At 36.9% G+C, this 25,486-nt stretch overlaps 1 protein-coding gene across 5 annotated transcripts in view; it reads left to right on the top strand.

Annotated features, from left to right (window-relative positions):
• wnk2 (WNK lysine deficient protein kinase 2) overlaps positions 1–24,988 on the top strand; it is a 181,715-nt gene extending 156,727 nt beyond the window's left edge. For 4 of the 5 annotated variants that reach the window (XM_059649864.1, XM_048547623.2, XM_048547620.2 and 1 more), the window contains 4 exons: positions 5,864–5,962; positions 20,986–21,027; positions 21,341–21,615; positions 23,005–24,988. In XM_059649864.1, the coding sequence (XP_059505847.1) occupies positions 5,864–5,962; positions 20,986–21,027; positions 21,341–21,615; positions 23,005–23,358 (770 nt within the window). In that variant the 3' untranslated portion in view covers positions 23,359–24,988. The remainder of the gene's footprint in view (positions 1–5,863; positions 5,963–20,985; positions 21,028–21,340; positions 21,616–23,004) is intronic. The other variant, XM_059649865.1, reaches the window with a different exon arrangement.
• The last annotated feature ends 498 nt before the right edge of the window (positions 24,989–25,486 follow it).

Raw genomic sequence — 25,486 nt, 5'->3', positions numbered from 1 at the left:
TGCTTATTTCTATCTTGAGAGTTAATTATAAGCCTGTTAATTGTGTAGTATTAAATGACGGATTAGTTGTAAATTGTTCACTGTGAATAATAGGATTTGTAATTCTAACTGCAGTTTTTCCGTAGTCTTTAGAACCTTGGTGGTGATGAAGGAAATTGGAGGAAATATCTAACTAGATCACGTGCACCTTTCAAAACATAAATCCACAGGAAATTGATAGGCAAGGTCTCCTCATGTTAAGAATGATTGTAAGAAGTCTAACACCTTGTTACATAATTAGAGAAGTTACAAAAATTATTAATTTGCCTCAGTTTGTATCTAACCACTGTCACTACTGGACCAATTTTCAGCTTTTTATAGGGTTATGTTGTTAAATTTTGCATGTAAGCAGCAGTTTAAAAAAGAATTTATCTGCAGGCACTACACCAGTATGTTTTTGCTTTGAGCATTTTGACTTTTCTGCTTTGTTATACTTTCTTTTTCCTCCAAATAAAGTGCAAGCTGCTTCTGCGATTAACAAATCTTTAAGCCTGTGACTGTGCAAATATGCGTGATGTCAGATTAAAAAGTGGAAGCTGTTGTGAGCTCTAAGACTTTATTGTCAGAAGTAATGTAGGCTGGTGCTTAGTCAGAATGTGCCAGAAGTGCACTGTTGTGCCAATTGTGCTGTGGTTATTCATCATTGTTGGTTGTGAAGTCCTTTGGAAATATTCAAGTCATGGAAGATGCTTTAAGAGTATTCTGTAATTGTCCAGAATTATGTGCCTCCAGTGGAAGTTTCTTCCCCAGGTGGGAGTCGCAAAGGTTAGCTTCTGAACCTGTTTTCTGCACTCTCCTGAAACTTAGTTATGGAATTAGCCAGCACATTCCTTCAAACTGTCTGCCAGTCAGAGTGTGGACTACATTTGAAGTTGAGCAGCATCAGAAAATATTGGTACTTTTACAATGAATAGCTAATGCATTCTGACAGTAGTCAGACCTGGATTGACACTTGAGAGAAACCATATGTTCATTCAATATATTTAGTTAATTTCTCGAATCTTAACCCAATGTCTGACAAAGTCCTTTCCCCATCCCTTTTGTCATGAACTGAAGAGTAACTTTGGCCTTTCATCAAATATTTCCAAGCAATCCTATGAGATTGTGCAACTCCATTTGATCCACATTATATGCAACTCAGACTGTCATGGAATGCATCATCGTTGGCTTCCCTTTTTTAATATCAAAGATGTGCAGCAGTGTGCTTTTGGCTTTATACTTCCCATCCATTTCTGCATGATGTATCCATTCAAAGAAGGAGGATCTTAAATGGCAAGACTTGCCTGCAAGAAGGAAGAAATGCATGTGTCAAAGACAGTAGTTACTTTGCTTGCATAAAGTCATTTGTGCTCTAACATGGCTACGTAACCTGATTACAGACCTAGATGGCTTTCCACATCTAAGCAAGGATGAATTGTCTCATTTACTGGGAATTCCTAGTCTTTCTAGCTTACATTTTGTCTTCTGGCTGCATCCTTTGCTTTTGAAAAGACACAATACCACTACTTTTGATCATTCTTCAAGTAGTTATTTTCCATCTGCTCCCAATCTGTGGCATACGTGCCACATTTCCTGACGTTTGACTTCAAGGTTTCCTTGCGCCTCAATCTCTTCCTTTCTCACAAATGGTGTTCTTAGTTAAGTTGTAAGTACATAACCGTCTTCGTGGTTTTATCATCAGTCATATGTACTACATGTCGGTCTAAACTGAGCTCTGATGGTGAGTATTTCAATTCTAGACACTTATGTTCTTTGAAGCACCTCAGTGTTGGGCACTTTGTCCACCCATTTGATGGCCATGAGATTCTAGATTCTACGGGATGCATAAACTCTTTAACATGCAGTATGAACTCCATATTGCTCTGGCACCTAGCAGGGTCGGGACTGCCACAACTTTGTATGCAGCAAATTTTGTAGGAAGTATGGTATCTCGTTCCATCAACAGTCTGTTACAATATGGTCAAATGTTAATCTTGTTCTTGCAATTCTGTTTGCCATCTCTGTCAATGCAGATGTTTCTGGAGATTGTGCTTCCTAGGTAGGTGAAGTTTTCTTGGGCTTTTAAAATTGTGTTATTAGCAGTTATAGTAGGTTAGCTATAGTCTGGATTGATGATGGTCGGTGGAGTGTCTCTGACTTCCTTAAGCTGAAGTTTAGGTCACAATCATCAACTGCCTTTGAAAAACAGTCTATCATCCTTTGAAGTCAGCTCAGTGTGACATGAGGGTATGGCAATTTATGGAAATCATGGAACACATAATGGAGAATATAAGAAGTGAATTTAAATGAGAAGCTACACATTTAAAAAGATAATTGAACTATTGCCAGATTTAAGGAAATTGAACTCTTCATTGGTTAAACATTTTTGTTTCTACTTTGCTCTTGTACAGTAGAACTTCTCAAAGATTATGTAGACCTAAACAAAAACCAAAAACTTTTCAGGTGGAAAAATTTGAAATGCTAGTTGTTTACCCTGTGTCCTTTTGCATTCAATTTTCAGCTTGGTTTTTATTTTAAACGTTCTCCTGCTTAATCTATTATTCTACTTACTTGTGTTCTTCAAAACTTTTAAACTTTCTGTTTATCTCCATTTGTCTTCTGAATTCCGTGCTCCATTTTGAAGATAGCATGTCTGTTAATGTGAAAATGGGAAGCGACCACCAACAAATTAAATAACTGTACTTTCCCCACAGTGCAGTTCTGTGTCTGGAAGATTTAAATTACATTCAGATGCTTCTGACTGACCTGAATTGAAAATTGTTTCCCAATGGTTAACCTTGTTAGCTTCTTAAGATTAATTTTTTTTAATACAAAGGCTGCAGGTGCTTGCTAGTATTATGTACAAGAAGTAAAACCAGAATATTCAAAAACATTCTAAAAACAACCATTTGATATTATCTGTTGTCTGTAATGTGTTAAAATTTTTGATCTTGAATGTAGATTTTACATTATAAACTGATTTATAATTAATAAAAGTCCATGTATGAAATTTTCATCATCTGGAAGAATTTACAATAAATTATGATTGCAACTTTGTTTCAATGCAAATTAATAAGCCAATATTCTCAAAATAGTGTAACATGACTTTTGCCTGACTTTTGCATAAATAGTTTTAATTTTTTTGTGAATTTCTTCCAACACTTGAAATATTTTCTTCTCTTTGCATTGATACATGTTGCATAGTGGTAAAAATAACCACTATTACCTGAAAGCCTTAGAGTATTCAGAAGATTATTAGATCATCATGCTAACATTTTTCATCCCTAAGTTTATTATATAAAGGTTTCTTTGCTGGGTTTTCAGGACAAAGAAATGCTTTTAAATCTTGTTTTCAAAAATTGAAACCAAGATTGGTTTTGCTACTTAAAGTTGCTGGAAAAGGTCAGCAGGTCTGGTAGCACCTGTGAAGGCAAAAAACAGAGTTAACTTTTCAGGTCCGGTAACCCTTCCTCAATAGGAACTCTGCTTTTTCCTTCACAGATACTGCCAGACCTGCTGAGCTTTTTAAGCAACTTTGTTTTTGTTCCTGATTTACAGCATCCACAGTTCTTTCGGCTTTTACCAAGATTAAGTAGAGTTGAGGTCGAGGTCTTAAAAACTTTCAAGTTTTTGAACTGTTTCACAGTATGTTTTAAAGTTTCCAGCTCTTGTTATTCTGTTGGTATTATGAACCTTTTTAATGTTCAGATATTGTCTTGTTCTGCCATATTTTAATGGCTGTGGTTGAACTTAGCATGAAAATTTCATTAGTGCAACCTAATACTAGCATGGTATTACATTATATATTTCATAGGGATCTATTAGCTCTTGAACTGGCAGGTATTGTGATTACTCAACCGAGGCAATATTGAGCCAATTTTAGAGGTGTTTAGTATACATTTTTAATTTACTAAAATAATTAGAACAAGATTTGGCTATTCATATCACTAAATACTGTGAATTGTAGTACCATTCAGTACTTAGTTATAGCCATAAAAATCTGCTATGACATAGTGCCTAAACTTGAATAAAGACTAGTCTCCAAACAGGTATTTTTATAATACAGGAAGAGTAATTCAGCAAAGAAACTGTTTAGTCTATGAACACAGTACATAATTGCAAGGTAGAAATTTGCGGCTGACCCCTCCAATATCAGGAACTAGCAATTGGAAAATATCAGATTTTCCATGACCCAGTGTCACAGTAACTGCTAGGAATAATATATCTAATAATATTAAACAATAAGTTAGTAAAACTAAATATTGCTTGTTGATAAATATTTGGTATCAATTGTTGTAATGAATATTAATTAAGAAATAGTTACAGGACAGTTGAATAATTCACTCCCGTGAGTGCAATATCTGAGTGGTGTAATTTTGCATTCCATGCTGTATCACTCTGATTAGATTAGATTCCCTACAGTGTGGAAACAGGCCCTTCGGCTCAACAAGTCCACGCCGACCTTGAAGCATCCCACCCAGACCCATCCCCCTGTAACCCACACACCCCTGAACACTATGGGCAATTTAGCATGGCCGATCCACCTAGCCTGCATATCTTTGGACTGTGGGAGGAAACCGGAACACCCGGAGGAATCCCACGCAGACACAGGGAGAATGTGCAAACTCCACACAGACAGTCGCCCGAGGCTGGAATTGAACCCAGGTCCCTGGCGCTGTGAGGCTGCAGTGCTAACCACTGAGCCACCGTGCTGCCCTGATTGGCGTGTTATCTTAAAACTTGTACAGGAGCTATTTACCAATAATGTGCCTTCTCTCAGTATGTTCAAAGAATGAAAAAAAATCTAATTTATTTAGCACCTTTCATCCCAGAGCATTTCGTGGCCAATTTCTTAATTCTGAACTGTAGTCACTATTACCTTATAGGCAAATAGCCTATAAATCCCTTGTCTTTATGATTTGTTTTAATCTGGCTTTGAACAGAAACTTTTTTTCAGTATCTCATCTGAAACATATTACCTCCAACAATATGGCACTTTCTCCTATTTAGAGCATTGACGAGAACCTCCCACATCAGCTCCAAATAGCCATGCTGACAATTTCACAAGTGCACGTTGGACAATGTGTCGCCAAATTATTGCAATAGGGATGTAAAAAAAGTGCAAGTAAAAAGTGAAGGAACTGCAAATGCTGGCAATCAGAAACAAAAACAAATTGCTGGAAAAGTGCTGCAGGCCAGCAGCAGCTCTGAGAAAGGGTCACTGAACCCAAACGTTAACTCTGATTTCTCTCCATATCCTATTGCTGAGCTTTGCCATAAAATGTGCAGATCTTTTTAGAATAAATGGTGAAATATTATGTTGAACGAAATAATCAACAAATGAAAAACATTTGGGCTACGTTTGGTTCCTTTTCTCCAAGATTTATAGATTTTATAGTTTTATAGTTAACAGAACAGTTCTGTATATACAAACTTGCTAAAATCCTAGAAATCTATAAAGTATCGCAGCTTTTTATTTTAACTAATTTTATAGACATTGCTTATATGCCAAAACCTTTAATTAAATCTGACGGAGCTGATTTAAAAATTTACTCATTGGAAGGCACTACTTTATAGCAGATGTTTGAGTTTTATGTTCAGTAAATTTTCATAATTTTCCTTTGTAAAAACTTGTCAACGTAAAAATTAAACCTATTCAGGTTCTTTTCCTTCCATTGCATTTATTTCCACATGATTGACTTTTTTTAGCTATAATTCTTTCATAGTTGTATAAGTGGTTAGCTGTGGATGCTATATCCATCCAGCTAAATTGATTACTATTTCAAGTCACTGCTGTACGACTTTACGAGTGTCTTGTTTTTGTCCCCTTTATATTCATTCGCAGGCTGGACGGTTTTCCACCAAACGTCTGAGAGAGTGACCTATAAATCTAGTAGCAAACCTCGTACCAGATTCCTCAGTGGACCTGTGTCTTTGTCCATCTGTTTGTATATGTTCTTTTGTATTTAAACTAATCATCCCATCACCTTTTCTTGCTATCTCAGTCCATTTTATATTTCTGCAGGAAGCCTGCTTTTTAGCCCATTTTTTAATTAATTGTTTACCAAAATTGCTTTTTTCTTTTCATTTTACATACAAATGCTTTAGTGCACTGCTTCTGGCTCATCACTAAATATTAAAGGCATATGTGGAAGAGCTCATCTTCTGTGAATATAACATATAACATAACATAATGTTTACTCAGAAAATTTACTGTGTACCAAAGCTTTTGTATTTTCGTATAATTTTTGTTTAAGTAATTTATTTTACTTTTCTCAAAATATGGCAAATGTGCAAGTCTACTCTCCTAGCATCTCATTTCACCAAAAATGGAGAACTCAGAACTCCTGTAGAAGACTGGTCTCTTTCACACATGTTTCGACAATGAAGACTTGCATGTAACAAGCTGGATACTTAGTGTATTTCCTTGATGCAGTACTAGGAAGGTCACAGGAGGCTGCAACCCTTTTTTTAAGGACTGTGATAAATATTTTGAAATTTTTACACTGTTGTATCTTCGAGATGTCTGCATGCAAAAAATGCTGATACATCAGTGCTCCAGTTAGTGTTCAGTAGAATAGTCTAACATGGTTTTCAGTAAGCTTTGTTCAGTCACTTCCATTTGAATATTTTTTACTCTCATTTACTGCACTTGTAACAACACCTCCATTTTCCTATTAGTCTATTAACTGTTAAGTAATAGATATTTAGGATGTTTCATTTGTGTGTTCTGGGTTATAAATACGTTTTGTGCCAGATACACTTTATAATGTGGAAATCCTGGCTGGAGCACTAGAACTGATTAAATCTGTTATGCTGTTGTGTATATTGCCACAGTACGTGATGTAGAATGTTTGAACACTACCTTCAAAAAAAACTCTCTTCACCCTTATAAAACCCACTTCTAATGTTTAAGGTGTCATTATTTAGGATAAAACTTTGTGCTCACTGTGATTGCTGAAAGCCCGCGTTTTGGAAAAAATTATTTCATTCAAACATCGTCGGTATGCAAGGATTTGGGCAGATAAATGTATGCCAATGGTTGCTGTTTTGATCTGCAAAGATAGTAGTCTGGGATTTCCAACCTGTCACACTCAGCACCAATTAAGATCCAATGATTCAGGAGTGTGGATGTTAAGACTGCACGCAATAACATCCTGAAGTTAGACCAGCAGTTGAGCTAGCGCTGCAACATTTGATCATTTGACTTTATTTTTGTTAGCTCTTCATGCTTGAATGCTCAGCTAGTATTTCTATAACTCTATTAGCTGAACACCAGATGATTTGTTTGAAATTCCATTTGTTAAATTGATTAAAATTTAAACAAAGGACTGATTGCCTCCTTAAATGACTGATGAAGAATATTACAAGGAAATGGAAATTTGAAATTTAAAATTTAAAAACCTATTCAAGTAGGATATATTTTCAAATGGCCAACCTGTATAGAATAGTGGATATCTCTACAACTTGATTGAAGTGTAAAGTATTAGTGCAAAAGGTTCCTCTAGAATAGTATTCTTATAACTCTTCAAGGTGGAGGCAGTTTGTCTCATAATATTCCTGCCAATATTCTTTTCAGCATTCACATTTTTGAAGAAATAACTTTTTCCAAATGTATTGATTAGTGACTTGCTAAATTTATTTAGAATGTAGAAAGGTATAAACGGTAACTTATAAGCTTCACTCTGAGCACACAGTTTTATACTCCATTTTGTGTACTATGATTTATGCAGTTTTCTTGGAATAAAGTCTGTTTCGTTCAACAATTTATTTCAAACAATGAACATTTTATCTTTGTGCTGTTTTGAATATATAAAGATATATTGTCCTGATCAGGTGCTGAAGGCCATTTAAGTTATGTAAAATGATAAATATTTTGTAATGTTTTTATTTTCAAGGAAGAAATGTGGATAAAATTTTGAAACCACTAAGTTCAGAACAAAGATTGACCTTCTTGTTAAATTGTTAATTAGCTTTGAAAGCCTTATTTACTACAGTCAGTCATGAATTGTGGTTTTGTTGTGAACTTTTTGATCATGTAAATATTTATGTATCCAGTGCAGGAGAAGATTGTTCCCAAAAGTAATTCATTTCATAGTCATTTCAGTTTGATGTTTGGAATTTTCCTATACTATAGGCAGTTTTACTAATGTTCTGCAGTATAAATTCACCCCACTAACATTGCCAACAAAACTGAACTAGTCAAGGTAATTTACCTAATAACTGCAATCTGATGAGAGCCAATACCAATTCGGGAGTTGTAGATGAAAAGAGAGCTTTTAATACAAAAGCAAAATACTGTAGATGCAACAAACGTGAAACAAAACCAGAGACCACCTGGTCAAACAGCATCCCTGGAGAGAGGAAAATCACTTTAATATTTCGGGTTTTATAACCCTACGTTGGAATCCTTCATGATTTATTAACTTGACCTTCCATGTTCATGGGTCCTATTTGACTACTTCCGACAATGTTGCCGCTTTTATTACAATTAATCTTAATTGCTAATTTCACCTAAACTTCACAACTAATCTTTTGCACTCTTTTTATTATTTGTTTCTATTCACGTGAAGAAAAATGTAAATACAGTAACTGCAAAGAAGATGGTGTTCATTTACTAAAAACAAATGATTTACAAAGCCTGGCTTATCCCTGAGGTCCAGAGGGTACTGGATACAAAATCCGGCATACCACGTCATAAGTTATATGCACCAAAGCAGTATAAACCCGAGTGCAAGGTTAACCCACGCCCCCCCATTCTTTCCCCCCCCCCCCCCCCCCCCAAGAAAAAACCCTCGTGGTCTTGGGATGGCTTCTGGAAAATAATTAATTGGCACAGGTAAGTTTTTTTTTAAAAAGTTATTTTACAGCATCAAGTAATTTTTAATCACAGGAAGAATGTTTCTATTTGTATGAATCTTTTTTAAAAATATTCCATTAACGATGAATAATTTAAAACAGTTTTAATTAGCATATTAGTTGAATCGGAAGCTTTGTCATGTTTCTCAACAGCTATGAGCCATGCACCTTTCCCAGTAAGATTACTTTGAAGTATGTTGACGAGTTGAAGAGCAAGGGCTTACCTTAATTAATTCTACCTGCTGCTATTCTGTTGTGGTGCTGTGCTTCAGCTATCCATAATTGTGTCTCCGTTGATATTTAGCTCCTTACCCCATAGCAACATAATTGCACAAACCTCAACCTTAAGATGATCATGAGCATTCTCGTCAATAAGGTTTTGGAATAGATCTGTAGCTCAGGTTGTGGGTGTTGAGGTTGGTTGGGTCACCATGCTGGTTTGTTGTTTTGCAGACGTTTAGTTACCGTGCTTGGTAACATCCTCAGTGTAGCGTCCAATGAAGCATCGGTGTGTTTTCCCGCCCGGTTTTTAAACTCTGGGGTCCGTTGAGATGGATTGACTCACTTCCGGGTTTCCTTCATAGTGGAATATATCTGGTGTCGCGTTCAACGTGTTTATTAATAGCATGCTTCATGGAGTTGCGTGCTCCTGGGAATTCTTGTGCTTGTCTCTGCCTAGCCTGTCCCAGGATCTTGGTGTTGCCCCAGTCGAAGCAGTGGTTCTCCTTGCCCATGTGGATTGAGATGAGTGAGTATTGGTCGTGTCTTTTTGTAGCCAGTTGGTATTCATGTAATCTTGTTGTCAGTTTCCTTCCTGTTTCTCCGTTGTAGTGTTTCTCGCAGTCTCTGCAGGGAACCTTGTAGATGACATTGGTCCCGTCCACGGCTGGGAGTGGATGTTTTAGTTCGGGTGAGCAATTGTCATAGGGTTGACGTGGGCTTGTGGGCAGAAACTGTGAGAAACACTACATTGGACAAACACGAAGGAAGCTAACAACAAGAGTACCTGGACACCAACTGGCAACAAAAAGACACGACCAATACTCACTCATCTCAATCCACATGGATAAGGAGAACCACCGCTTTGACTGGGGCAACACCATGATCTTGGGAAAGGTTAGGCAGAGACAAGCACGAGAATTCCTGGAAGCATGGCACTCCACGAAGCATGCTATTAATAAACACATTGAACTCGACTCCATATATATTCCACTATGAAGGAAACCCAGAAGTGAGGCAACCCATCTAAATGGACCCCAGAGTTTAAAAACCGGTCAGGAAGACACACTGACCTTCATCGGAGGCTGCATTGAGGATGTTACCAAGGACGGTAACGAAACGTCTGCAAAACAACAAACCAGCTCAGCGAGCCAACCAACCTCAACTTCTAGTCAACGTTCCAAATCAGGATATTTTGTTCAGAGACAGATGATGCCAAGCTCAGGGTCTCTTAATATGGCTCCGTTTGAATAATCTTGATTTTCATCATGGACTAATTTTTGTTTGCAAGCAATAATCATCAAAATACTTGGATTTCCCATGGTTGGATTGGACCAGGGTATAAAGAACATGGTGTGCAGTTATATCTCCTAGTAGAACCTTCTTTTCTGTCTAATTCCTGGAAAAGCTCAAAAGAATATTGGAATGAAAATTAACTTTGACTTGAACATTAGTCACTCTGTGGAGTATGGATTGGGATGACATCTGATGTATCATTAGGTTTGTGCATTTGCATTGATCATCAGATTTACTTGATTCCCACATTATTGTTTTGTACCTAAAGTGACAGTGTCAAATTTATCTGGTGAAGCAGAATAGCAGATTTTAATGCACAGGTTTTATTGTCTTATTTACCATAGTTCAGTCAACTTTGCAATATGAATTTCTGCCATTGATAAACATACAGTTGAAGTAGATCATGATCGTGAAAAGTCAGTCATAAGTGGGAGAAGTGACATCTGTATATAGTCATTGTGGACCATGTGTCATAGCAGGTTAACTGACTTGGCCACAATTAGAGGAGCATGTTGAAATAAATTATCTTGAGATTTGATATTAACTGTTGCTAGTTGATGGAACAACATCTTCAGCTTCATAGTAATTTCTGGACAGCAGTCTTGAACAAAAGTGATTTTACTAAGCTTCTGTGCAACAGGTGCCAACAAGCCACATCTCTGATGGTTTACAATCCCATCACTAAAATTGTCTCCTTTCCTGTTACAAAGCAGTGTGCTTCAAAATTGGAAATGGAATGTGACGCTGATGAAAAATGATGTCAATTTTGAATTGTCACTTCCCTTGAATAAATGGCACCTATATTCTACCCACGTTGTTATTTGGGTATGTGTAGGTTGTGTCCTTTCTTAAGCAAGTAGTTGTCCATTCAATATTCAGATAACGTATGATAGCCGCACAACATTAGTTTTGTTTTTCCTGAGCCTATGTGTGGCATTAATGACATCACCTGGAAATCGTGAATTCCACGTATATGGAAAGTGAGGCAGAATGCAAACCTAGTACCTAGAGACATGGCTTACTCTTCAAATATAATTGAGACTTTTGTGAAAGCCACAAATCTTTTCTCTGTCCTCCTTTTTCCTCTCTCTGTCTGTCCTCCACACAACCCCTCCAAAAATTGCCACCTGATGCCGCCTTGGGGAAGAAAAACAGAATGTTAGAGATTTTTGGAGGTTTTCTTTGGATTGTTTGCAGCTCTACTAGCTGTCTTCGTAGAAGTCAAACATTACTCTGAGAATCTGTACGTTTTGGCTTGTTATCTTGTCACTAGCCCGGAGAAAAATGATAAACTTCATTTGAGCGCTCATACAGTTGTTGAAGTGTATCTGCATGTGCAGAAACTATTGCAGAACTGAGAGTTCTCAGAGTTCTTGCCTTATTACTGTCCTTGACAATATTTCTTGACTGATTCAAATGTGCCACCTTTCTTGGATTGTGAATAGTGATACCATGACATTCTCTATAGAAACATTTCTGTAAATGTATCTGCTTGTCATCTCTCTGCCAAATGTTTCCAGTGCAGCTGCCACTAGTGCTTTCAACTGCAGTGATTGTCCACCCTTGTTCCGCAATCCTTCCAGATGGAAGATTGAATCCTTAACGACCCAGATTTGCTGGAATTGCCTCATGCAGTGAGACAACCTCTTACTAGCTTCTTGATCCTTGTGAACAATGTTGTGTTAGTCAGGAGGTCCATAAGCTTGAAACTGAAAAATGATTTAAAAGTTTATAGCTCAGTTGTACTTCTACTTAATAGTAAGCCCTTCACCAGCCATCCCTTTGCCCTCTCACCCGTGTTAAATGACTTCCTGAAATTCCTTTTCCTAAACTTACCCGGATTTTGTACAATTTCTCGGGATAGATGGCCTTCATATAATTTTTTTAAAAAAACCATAGCCCTCTTCATATTGGCTTCCTTCTTTGCAAGTTTCTTGTAAGAAGAAAAGATGTTGCAAGCATATCGACATTTTTGAATGTCTTTTGCTTCGAAACAACAAAGATAGGGCTTTGAATATGGTTACATAAAATTCGCTGTATGGTTTAATACAGTGAATAGAATGCACTCTGCAACATTAAATGCCCTCGGTGGTTTTTGCTGATATTGATAGTCTGTAAAGAAGCTGTATTAATTCTATGACATGTAATCCTGCAGATAGAAACAAATACCACAGTATAGTGAATGTATTCCCAGCTTCCTGAAAGAACAGAGTATAGAAGTAGTGAAGGCTAGTCAACTATGTCTGTGCACAAAGATACCTAAAACAACTGAATAAAGTTTTGAAATATATGAAAATAAGTCTTGCTAGGAACGAGTGTATCTTGCTTGTTGAAGATGGAAGAAGCAAGACATATTTACTTTACATCAGTTCTATGTAAGTATTAAATATCGTGGTTTTCCTTGATTGTTAATTTCCAGACTAGTCATTTGGAGATACTTCTATTACTTCCAGCTAAATTTCAGTTGACAACATAATGTGTGAAACTATTCAGCCATAACCAGCAATATCGTTGAATAAATGTTTAAGAAGGTAGAAAATCAAAATCTTGACAAAATCAGAGTCACATTGGAATAAACAAATGTGATACCACTTTTTGCATGTTTCTCTGATGAGTAGTGGGGACTACTGAAGATTAACTTAGATGGTGACTGAGCTGTACTTTGTAGGTTGCAGATAGGTTGCATTTCTGACACAAACAGCATTTTCCTGGTGATCGCTACCATTCACAATAATCTGCATGGCCTGCCTTATTCCATTAATTTATGGTCACAGTTGTGCACTTCACTACTGGAATATTGCATTACTCTAGTTTAAATGACCATGAAGCAGTCATATCTATGTAGCATCTTTTCTCATCTGTTGTACCTTCCAACACACTGCACAACTAACGAATTTCTTGCAACTTCTGGCCATTCTCTATGGGCAAAAAAAACAAGTAATATACAACCGGCAAGATGCCAAATGAAAGAAATGAATAAATAACTAGGTAATCTGTTTTCCATGTTTGAAAGACATATTAGCCACATCACTGGAAGAACCTTTCACAGACAGATTAGATTTCTTTTCAGTGTTCAATCTGAAAATTGGCACTTGTAGAAGGAGCTGCATTCCCTTAATTTTTACACTGGAAGATAGGAGTGCTACCAGTTAATCAGGTTATTATTCATGATCCACTGCTCCAGTGCCTCTGAACTGCCATTTTTTCGCCCACTGATTGGTATGTCATTTAATATTTACAACTCAACCAATATCTAGCAATGTATCATGAGTAAACCTGCAATTGCATGAATGCAGTAATAAAACATGCAAAAATATTGCTCCCCATTTAACATCGTAAACTACTGATCATGAAGCTTGAATTGGCCAGTTTGCCTTAGAAATTATGCCAGATCCTGGCTCCTTGGTAGTTGCAGTGAAACCAAATCAAAGGAGTATTTTGTCAAATTGCATTATTGTAAATGTGGCATGCAATCTTCTAATTGGCTCAGTGAAGATTTTTAATTATTTTGCAGTTAAAACTTTCTAGTAGGCACAACTTGGACCTTGAGACAGAGAAATTACCCTTCTACAGATTTGTAAATACCTTTTTACAGATTTTTTTCAAAGGCCTGGGATAACAGAACTAATAAATAAGGACCATTTTTGCTGAACAAGATGTTGATAGTTTTAAAAATATTTTGGGGTCAAAGACCTGTTGTGCGGTAGATCAGGGGCATATAAACATCTCAGTTCATCTTTGTTAACCAAAACAATGATTTGGGAAACTTTGACTGAACAGAAATTGAGTATAGGCATTCTAGCCAAATTGGACCTGGTGTTCAGAACTATCAGCCTTTGTGGAAAACGCCAATGAATGTCATGAACTTTTAGCACAGAAACAGGCCTTGGGTCTACCAGATCTATGCTGTCGTTTATGCTCCATATAAATCTCATCTCAACTACTTCATATTAAGAGGATTGCTCATTCGAGTGGTGGGCAAGTTCTGGTAGGAAGTTGAAGAGAAATTTCATGCTAGATTGCTGGCTTTGAAGATATAGAATTTTTGCATGTTTAAGAACAGATTCTGTCAGCTGCAGCAATTGTAACGAGAATTGCCTTGTTGGCATGACTTTTCCATAACCATTTACATTTGGTCTGTTGCATGCATTTTCAAATAACTGATAATACTGTCTGTATTAGCTATCAGATAATTTCAGTTGTCTGTATAAGAAAATGGATAACATTAATCTGTGATGTTGAATTATTCTGTCAACTGAATTCCTCAATACCTGAATTTCAACTTGCAGAACCTTGTAAAGCCCAGGTTGAATTGATCACTTGTGATTGCATTTGATGTTTTCTCTTAACTGGAAGCCATCTAAATAATCAAGAAATCCAGTAAGAAATCTGGAAGAAACTTTCTTGCCAAAGTGTGGTGCGAATTTGGAACTTGCTACCACAGAGAACGTTTGAAGCTAATAATATAAATGCATTTAAAGGGAAACATTTCACTGAGTAATTAACTCCAAGTTAGATTTAGATAGGTAATCACTGGAGCAGGCTCAAATGGAATATAAATACATGGATCTTTTGGGCAAAATCGCTTGTTTCTGGGCCATATATCCTATTGGCACAACATGCCTGTAACCAAATCCTGATAGATATACTATCACATTTGGGCAAACATCTGATAGAGCAAAATTGTTTAGCAGTTCTATAGGTAGATAATACATCCCTTTTTATTAGTTATGAATCATAAAGCACTTGGGGTTAGCTCATTTGCATAAATACATTCTCTTATCGGCAATGTCCATTTTACAGTTTGCAGTACTATTTTCTTGTCCTATTTAGTTACAAATTATACTTAACACTACATTGACAATAAATCTACAAAATGGCTTATGGGGCTAGCATGTTCTTCTGATCGCTACCATTTATTGAGACAAATTGAATTCTCAGATAAGATGAAATACATCCCTTTTTTTGTACTTCTGGACCAGGCTTCTGCAGCATCCATTTTGCAATCTTTTCAATATTCAAGACCCTAAATTTCCAGCTTGTTCAAAGGTTTACATCACTCATCTTTTTTTCACCTGTTCCTTTGCTCAACTCCATTTAACTCCTGTCTGTCCATTTCCTCATTCCCGACCTCTAAACTGGCCACTTTAACACATTGAAATAAAAATCCATTTTTCTTCAGATCACTCCGTGGCTTTGTCATATCTACATCTCCCAGGCTTGCATGTTATTCCAGTTTCAGGTCTGCTAGCTGTAGCCTTCTGTGCACCCTATTCACCATGCTGCTGGTACAAATTCTTGAACTGTTTTGGCCATTTTTTCTGTTCATCCTTCCACGGATTATTTTAAAAATAGTGTTGCTAGTGGTATGAAAATATATGAATGCAAAGATTGTTATTATAATTTAATCATTAGATTATTGCCAAAATCAGATGTGAGCTGAGAATTTTCAAAAATTATGTTGTCATAAAGTCATATTGATAACAGATAAACCAGTAGTTCTTACAGCTTTGTCATTCATTTGTAGGTCACTACCACTTCCATTGCTTTTGGCTATAAGTCTTAAACTAATTGTGGTAAACTTTGGATCTGTGGCAGCATGTGATTTTTGAATTGTGATCCATGTTGCTAGATATAAAATGTCTATCTACGTGAACTAAAACAGGATAGCTTTGTTACTTACGCATGTAAATTATATTCTGTCAATATATAGAGAGTTACAGGTAGATAGGATTTTGAAGCAGGCATTTGGTATGCTTGCCTTTATTGGTCAGTGCATTGAGTATAGGACTTGGGAGGTCATGTTGCAGCTGTTCAGGATGTTGGTTAGGCCACTTTTGGAATACTGCATGCAATTCTGTTTTCCCCGCTACAGGAAGGATATTATGAAACTGGAAAGGGTTCAGGAAAGATTTACGAGGATGTTGCCTGATATAGCTTGAGCTAAAGGGAGAGGCTGAATAGGCTGGGGCTATTTTCCCTCAAGTAGCAGTGTCTGAGGCGTGACCTTAGAGGTTTATAAAATCTTCAGGGACATGGATAGGCTGAATAACCGTTGTCTTTTTCCCCGATGGGAGAATCCAAAACGAGATGGCATAGGTTTAAGGTGAGAGGGGAAAGATTTAAAAGGCAAATAAGGGGCAACTTTTTCAAGCAGAGGGTGGTGCATGTACGGAAGGAGATGCCAGAGGATGTGGAGGAGTCAGGTACAATTGCACCATTTAAAAGACATCTGGATGGGTACATAGGAAGGGTTTAAAGCGCCAAATGCTGGCAAATGGGACTAGATTAATTTAGACTATCTGGTTGGCATGGACAAGTTGTGCAGGGGGTTCTGTTTCCATGCTGTACAGTTCTACTACTCTAACATATTTTATCTGTTCTGTCTGTTCCATTTGAAAAAAGTGCATTACTACAGATACTTTTGAAGGACACCAGTATTTGAGCTGAATATTTCTGGGGGCAAAAAGCTGTTGAATTTTTTTCTTACACTCATCAGATCAAACTCAAGAATGCCAAATTTCAAAGGGAGCAGCAATTTATACTGCATGAGAAAAGGATGCTGATTGGTTGGCATGTTAGCTCTGGGCAAGATATTGCCATGGAGCATACAGTAGGATCTTATTGTCCCTCACATTTTCAAAAGGGGCTGTGCCTGCATATATGCTTACTTTGGATGCATAGTACAGATCACTGCATATCAATATATGAAACTTCAAAAGAGGCATAATGCTTGGATTTGCCTGTTAGAAACTATGTACGTTCATAGCTGGGGGCCTGTCCTCTGCAGTCAAGATGAACATGTTCAAGAACTGGAAGTTATTTGAAATAAACAAAAACAGGGGACAACAGTTTCCTTGTGCATTCACCATTTCAGTGCCTTGATCAACCAGAGTCAACTTCCTGACCTCAAGTATCCTTTTCTATAAAAATTGTTGTTCCCCTTGAAATTTGTCAATCTTGAGTCTGCCCTGATAGACAAAATGCTTCAGCTGCATGCTTTTTTTCTAATAGTGCACAAGTTCTGTGCTACTAATTGACCAACTTATTTATGGATTTAAATATTTGTTCATGATCCATTGCATAAACTGTGATCAGAGAAAATGGGAACTGCAGATGCTGGAGAATCCAAAATAACAAAGTGTGGAGCTGGATGAATACAGCAGGCCAAGCAGCATCTCAGGAGCACAAAAGCTGACGTTTCGGGCCTAGACCCTTCATCAGAGAAGTCAGCTTTTGTGCTCCTGAGATGCTGCTTGGCCTGCTGTGTTCATCCAGCTTCACACTGTTACATTGCATAAACCTTTCAGTTTTCCTTTACTAGTATGTTAAATATATCCACATATTACTTCTCTAATTTCTTAGTCTATTTGTTAATTTGGTGTAGATCATTCTGGATGATATTGGACATCTTTTTAGTTTTAGTATGCAAGTTAAGTTTTTTTTTTTCACAAAATTCTGAGATATTATAAAAGATGGTCTCTACTCTGTTAGTTAATGCTTCCAATTACACACAATTGAAAGTAACTACATGATTAATAACCCTTTTGCACCATGATGTCCTCTCCTAGCTGATCTGTCTTCTTTTTTTCTCTGCTTACATAGACAAATTGACACTAAATGTAGGAAACCTTCCACTTCACAAAGTTTGAAACCCTTATGCAGATGTTCTCTTGCTTCCCACCATCCCTACCAAAGAAAAACTAAATACTCTTTTCAGAAAACAACTATTGAAATTCATTTGAATTTCTTAACATGGTGGTTATTTAAGAGTTGATGCAAATGTATTTTGAAGTGCAAACAGGATGTGTCTGTGATGCAGTTTTTCCTCCTAATATTGTAAATCAAGTTTTCATTGGCTAAAATTTGCAAGAAAATGTGAACTGTTTTTATTTTATATAGGAAAATATGGTTTGCTGAACATCACTAGGTTTCTTATTAAAATCCACCTGAATTCTATTACCTTGATGGTTTTATGTATTGATTTGGTTAAGGATTTCCAACATTGCTTTTCCAGCCATGCTATATATCACTCAGTGGCTTTGTAGTAGTTATTAATTCACAGGTAAATTGTGCAAAATGATCATAAAGTTTTGGCAAAGATCTGTAGCTCGGGTTGTGGGTGAGGTTGTTGACTTGCTGAGCTGGCTTGTTTTTGTTCGGACATTTCAGCCACCATGCTAGGTGACATAATCAGTGAAGCGTCCAATGAAGCAATGTTATTCTACTCTGCTTGGGATTTATACTGTCCAGTCTGTTATGGTGAGTACTGTCATTCCTGATTTTGATCTGTATGGATTTGTATGTGGGGTTCAATTCTATATGTTTGTTGATTGAAGTATAGGTGGAAAGCCATGCCTCTAGGATTTCCGGTGTGTCAATGTTTGGCTTATGCAACTACAGTTACCTTGTCCCAGTTAAATTGATGGGGTCCATTGTCTGAACATACCGATATTAAGTAGAGGCCTTCCTGCTGTTTTGCTGCTAGTTGATGTTCATGTATTCAAAGGCTAATTTCCTTCCTGTCTGTCTGATGTAATATTTGTGGCAGTTGTTGCATGGTATCTTCTAAATTACGTTTGTTCTGCATGTAGTGGGAATGGGGTCTTTAATTCTTGTAAGTGTTTGTTGTAGAGTGACTGTGGGCTTGTGAGCTACCATGATTCCTAGTGGTTTTAGGAGTCTTGTCAGTTCCGATTTGTTCTTGACAACAGTTCTGAACTCACAGCAAGACTTCTAAGACCACTAGGAATCATGGTGGCCACAGCCACTCAACAACAAACACTTAGAAGGATTAAAGACCTCATTCCCACAACATGCAGAACGAATGTTGCTTAGAAAATACCATGCAACAACTGCCACAAACATTACATTGGACAGACAGGAAGGAAACTAGCCTCAGAATACATGAACATCAGGTAGCAGCAGAATGGTACAACAAACTCTCCTTAATATCGGTCTATTCAGACAGTGGATCCCAATAACTTAACTGGGACAAGGTAACTATAGTAGCCCAAGCCAAACATAGACATACGCAGGAATTCCTAGAGGCATGGCTTTCCACTCGTACTTCAATCAACAAACGTATAGAATTGGACCCCATATTTGATCAAAATCGGAAATGACAGTACTCACCATAACAGACCAGACAGTATAAATTCCAAGCGAAGTAGAATAACGTCACTTCATTGGACGGTCCACTGATGATGTCATCTAGCATGGTGATGAAATGTCTGAACAAAAACAAACCAGCTTGGCAAACAAGTCAACAACCTCAAACAATCCTAATATTTTCTTGTTTTAAAGCAATAATATTTCTTTGCCACCTTAATATATTTTCTCACATTGAACCTATGAGATAGAGGAAAAATGAATGCACTCAGAGGGGAATGGGGTAATCTACTAATGCTTTCACGAGTATACAATTGTTTTATTTTTATATTAATTTAAATATAGGCATTTCAGTTTGGGTTTCTTGTGGTACATTGATAGTGTCCCTACCTCTGAACTAGGAAGGCTAATTTAAAGTCCTACCTGCTCCAAAAGTGAGAGAGAATCCCTCCAAACAAGTTTATTAGGGGATATTTAAAGACAGCTCAGTTTGACACCTTTGTGGTGCATGATAGTGTCTCTATCTCTAGGCCAGAAGGTTTGAGTTCATGTCTTATCTACTCCAGAGCTGTGTAACAACATCTCTGAGCAAGTTGGATGAAAAATTAAAAAGACAGCTCAGGACATAATGTCAGAATAGTATTTGAATTTAAATCTCAATATTTTAATTTTTTTCCATGTTAGGTTGCAGTTTTAAAATTATAAGCAATGTGGTGTGCCCTCTATCCCGTGGTATTTAATGGCCGCAGACCTGCAGAACAATGTATCTTTATAGGAATAACAAGTGTAACAGTTTACATTCAGCCAGACCAGATTATTCTTCAATTTGACAGTGTAAATTAGCCTTTATTTTTGTGGCATTTAATCTATTCCCTATGTCCAATTTAGTAATTAGCACTTATTTTTCCATTCCACGGGGACATAATCATTTTGTTCCAATTAATGAAATGTTGCTCACTCCAATGTTCACAAAATTCGTATTTCCCACTTAATATATGTGCGCATGAATTTCAATTTTACAAAATGTAGTACTTTTTAAAATGCAACATATATCTTTTATACACAAGACATACATTTGAAAGGATAACAACATTGAAATACAGTTTTTCCCCTTTGGCAATAGAATGCTATATTACAAACCATTTAAAGGGGAGGAAGTAAAGTGATGCATCCTGTGCATCGTGTATGAAATTTTAATACCAGAAAGGGAAAATATACTTATTATTGTGGACGACCATTCTTTGTCTCCCAGAGGTTACTGATGGATCTTCTCCTGGTGTGGCTGCATGTTGGCTTTTATTATATCTTGTTCTTTTATCTTTTTAAAAAACATGGGCAACAGGATGAACCTGTTAATTTTTTAATGTGTGAATCACTGATTAATTGATCACATTAGTTTTGTATTGCATCAGCAGAGCATTTCCATCAGAGCTATTTAAAATGTTTTAAGGCCTAACTCTGTCTTGTCATTTTACATTGTAGGGTCCACTCTGAAACGGCTATGTCTAGGCAAAGATCGCAGTAGTAACTATCCAATTTTCTTTCTCTGTTTTATACTGTAAAATTGCATGAGTTAATTTCTATCCAAAAATATAACGGTTCCTGTAATTACCTGGAAGGTGTGTTACCTTTTAGGTGGCATATCATTGGTGACTTGATTTTCTTGAAGTACAAATCCATGTGTCTCTGCTTATGTTTGTTTTATATAATGGTTTTTGTTAGATTTTATTTGTATCAATTTTTTCCTCCTTTTTAGTGGATTAATATTTATTTACAGTTGCACTTTAAAACAAAAAAAATGAACAGGCTAAACTTGCAAAATCAATGTTTTTTTTAGGATCTTCAAGTAGCAACAGTGCAAATCAGTCAGTGCAGCAGATTCTGCAACTGCATCAGCACCAGCCCCAACGTCATCAGCCACCTCAACAACAAAATCAAACCAATAACAGTAACAACAAGAAGGGAACTTTTACAGATGACTTGCACAAGCTTGTAGATGATTGGACAAAGGAAACAGTTGGAGCTGCACAGTTCAAACCTTCTTTAAACAAGTTAAAGCAGCCCCAGCATAGATTTGATACGGAGCCTAGGCAAAAACCATCCCAGCCTGATGTAAGTAATAAGAACGTGTGCTTTGAATTAGTTGTGTGTGATTACATTGATAATTGATTACACCACAAAGGCAGGAATTTCTTTAAACGTAACAGGCTAAATAATACTACACTGTACAGTTTTAAGCGATTAATTCTGGGAAGTCACAAGGCATGCTTGCAACTCATTTGAGTTTGTTTATTTTTTTTGTTTACATTTCTCCTTAAGGCTTCTAGTACCACATTTAGTTCAGTTGCTCAGACAATGAATTTGGAATCCTGCATGGTATGCAACACCTGGTGTTTGTACGTTCTTCCCGTATTTGTTCAATTAATAAAGCTGGATATCATTTGTATAATTTTGAGAGTAGTTGCCTTATTAATTAAGACTTCAGAGTGTTAGAATGCAATGCTGTTTAAATGTTGACTTGAAGCTGTTTTTGGCATCCGGTCAACTCCCCATTCTCTCACCATCCCACCACTGATGAATTCAGACTCACCACATGAAAGAAGTACGAGTGGTGACAACAGCACTGATTGTAGTCTATATGGCAAACTTCATTGTCAGCAACAAAGAGTGGAAAAGTAGCACCACTATTTGCTATGTCCTGAAAGACGCTTGTCCTAGACTCTGCCTTTGCTAAACCAACAAGACAGGTAAACTTACTTGGCCCACTCCTCATCAGTCAGCCTGTTGCAGATGCATCTGTCCTCTTGATTCCTCTGAAGGTGTCCACCAACTACAACATTTAAATCCGATGTATGGAATACTTGCCGTCTGACTGAATGAGTGAGGCTTCAACACGTTCTTGAAGCTTGACACTATCCACAACAAAACATTTTGATTAAATGGATTCCACCTGCTTACTTAAATATTCATTCATTCTGCCACAAATGCACAATGATAGCTGTGTACGCACTTTGAGTTGCTGCACATTCATGACAGTTATCATCTAAAAGAACAAGGACTTCCCCACTTGCAGGCACCCCTCCAAGCCACACACCATCCTGATTTGGAACTATGTTGCTGTTTCTTTACTGCCACTGCTTGAGATCTTGGAATGCCTTTCCTGCCAGCAGCGTAGGTATAACTGCACCAGTTATAGATTAAAGCACAATATGGGGTGGCTGAAAGGCAATTAGGCATCAGCAATAGATGTAGTCTCATCATCAATACCTACATCCTGTAAACGAAGGAAATAACATCACTGGGATGTAATGAAAACCAGTTACTTTCTTGTGGTGTCACAATTTTTTTTTTAAGAAAGTTTTCTGTAATATGGTCATAGAAGTATATTTAATACATTATTTAAATCCATTTATTTCAGAAAGCTATTCCATACATTACTTGTGATGCACCATTGTTCTAGTTTACCAGTACATTTGTAAAATTTTTTTCTCTTCGCTTTAGGGAATAGCTGTCCCAGCGATGACAAAAAGGTTCTCTGCTCCAGTGACATGCCCTACATCAACTGCTTTAACACCAGGAAAATCAATGTTACCAGCAGGATTGCCAGCTACTCCTATCCCTGGTACAGTACCTGCTTACATGCTGCCTCTGTGCCAGTATGGTGGCATGATCCCAGCGCCGCTTTATGGTGTGCAATGGCCAGCTGTCTCAGGTCCAACTTCACAGCCTGGGGCATTCAGTGCTCAAGGACTATCCTCATTTCCATCTCTTAGCAAAGGAGGCATGCAGATGTTTCCGGTACCACTCCAAAAACCTGTTATAAACCCATCTGGGTCCAACATGAGGACTACCTAGCTTTGTTGTGAAGAATTTGAGATAATAAGGACATGGGGTGGGGTGATGAAAAGGGGAGGGAACATTTTTGAGAACAGTTTAATTTAACTGCTTTCTTTATAAATACAAAATTAAATATACTTGATTGTAGCTGAATACTATTGGCAGCCAGGGTGGGCTTGCTAATGCACATAGCCATACATTGCAATGAGCAATCACTGTGAAATATTTTCACAAAGCGTTGCTGAAAGCTAGATAGTTCTTGGGTGATAGTTGCATTTGTCTTGCAATTTGGACACTTTATATTTTGCTTTGAACGTTTAACACTAGTAACCTTAAACTGGGTTTAATTAACTTGAGTGGGTATTGAGATAAATTTAATAACCCTGCAGGAGTACAGTGCCTTGACTTATGCTTTTCAGTTTCCACTGGAAAGAAATATTTAAAAGGTTTTTTTAAGTTTCTGCTGTGGTCTGTTGGACATGTTTTAGTTTAGTTATGAAAGGCCTAAAGGTTTACAAGATGTCTGTTACTGGTAACTTAGCTACATGCACATGAACAATGAATATTTATATCTGTTGCTTGACTGTCTTTGTCACATGGAAGTAACTATATTAATGCTGCTAGAATTGTCTCCTTTTTTCAGGGGCTTAAATTCAGATACAAAAGAAATTAGCTGCTGCACAATCCACTTGCTTCTGTAGGGATAACTTGAGTAATTCCGATTCTAAATTCATTTAGGAGAAATAAAAATGTGATCTTCATCTGCTATGTTTAAACATCTGCACATAAGTTCACTCAAGTTGTGGTATTGTTTTAGAGAAACATTGAACTTTGTTTAAATTGCTGATAAACCAACAGTATTAACACTAAACAACAAACTGCCATGTCTTTTATGTTATCCTGCGCTTTTCAATGATATGAACACTTTATTTATATATGCTTAACCATGAATGGATTTGGCAGAAATTAATATTTATTAGAAGGTCTGTTAGTAGCTGAGATAGCACTGAATGATTTTTGTTTAGTTAAACTAACTTATTCAACATACAGGTTGCTTTAGTTTGAACATAATTTGTCTCGATGGCTAGGGGGATCAAATCTTAACTTTTGTATTGTTAAGCCTCATGCAGAACTTGAATTGATAGAACACCAAGTGGAACACTTTGGGGACAGAAAGGCAGATGAGAGGTAAGCAAGGTAGATGTGACACTTTACAAAGTCAGACGTGAAGGTACATTGCTCTGATTTCTTTCCTGCAATATTTTATACGACATGCTGAAAGGCAGAGATGTCTTGTACTGCCAAGCTGTGAAGAATTGTATTGTTACTGTACTTCTAATTGTTAATGTCTAAATTATTTTGTTTATACCCTTTAATATTCCATCAATTCAGTTAGAATTGGAGTTTTATAGAACATTGTGCAGAATCTTCTGCCTTGGCAAAACACTTCCTGTAGTAAGAGATTTCTGTTCTCTGTTATTTGTACCTTGCATTTATTTTGTTTATATTTATGTCTGTATGCTTCATGAGCAAAAATGGAAAATCTAACCTAAAATCAGACATCTAATGCTTGCACTAAGAACAATTGGATTGCTTTGCCTGTTAAATAGCTGACTTTTGTTTCACTGACATGGTCAGTGACATTCAAATCACAGATTGTAACTGTTTAAAGATATAAATAAAACATATTTTGTGCTTGACTTTGTATACTCAGTTGTAACTTTTTGGACATTACTGTATATTATCCAATTTGAGTTTTCTGTAACGAGCAAACTCCATTTCATTTTTTTAGTATGGCCTGTGGTCACAAACCAGACTTCATTTTCTATCAATGGTATCCTGAAGGTGATGAGGGTAAACCATGTGTCGGGCCAGAATCACATTTAAGCTAGACTGAGTAGTGATTCCCTTTCTTAAGCCTCAAGTGAACCAGTTGAATATCTGCAATGATGCAGCAGTTTGCATTGTCATTGTGGTACCAGTGCACAAATTTAGTGAATTCACTTTCACAACTTGTATTGGTGGCATTTGAACTAGTGATCACTAGATTTCTACAGCAGTACCATAATCATTGCAATACTAAATATTGACTCAATATAGTACACACTTTTTAAAATGGTTTGAAGGTAATGTGTATTAAAGTTGG

This window comes from Stegostoma tigrinum, chromosome 11 (genome assembly GCF_030684315.1).
Source record: "Stegostoma tigrinum isolate sSteTig4 chromosome 11, sSteTig4.hap1, whole genome shotgun sequence".
NCBI classification, from domain to species: domain Eukaryota; kingdom Metazoa; phylum Chordata; class Chondrichthyes; order Orectolobiformes; family Stegostomatidae; genus Stegostoma; species Stegostoma tigrinum.
Note: the sequence above shows the minus strand (reverse complement) of the source record. Positions and strands in the feature narration are given on the sequence as shown.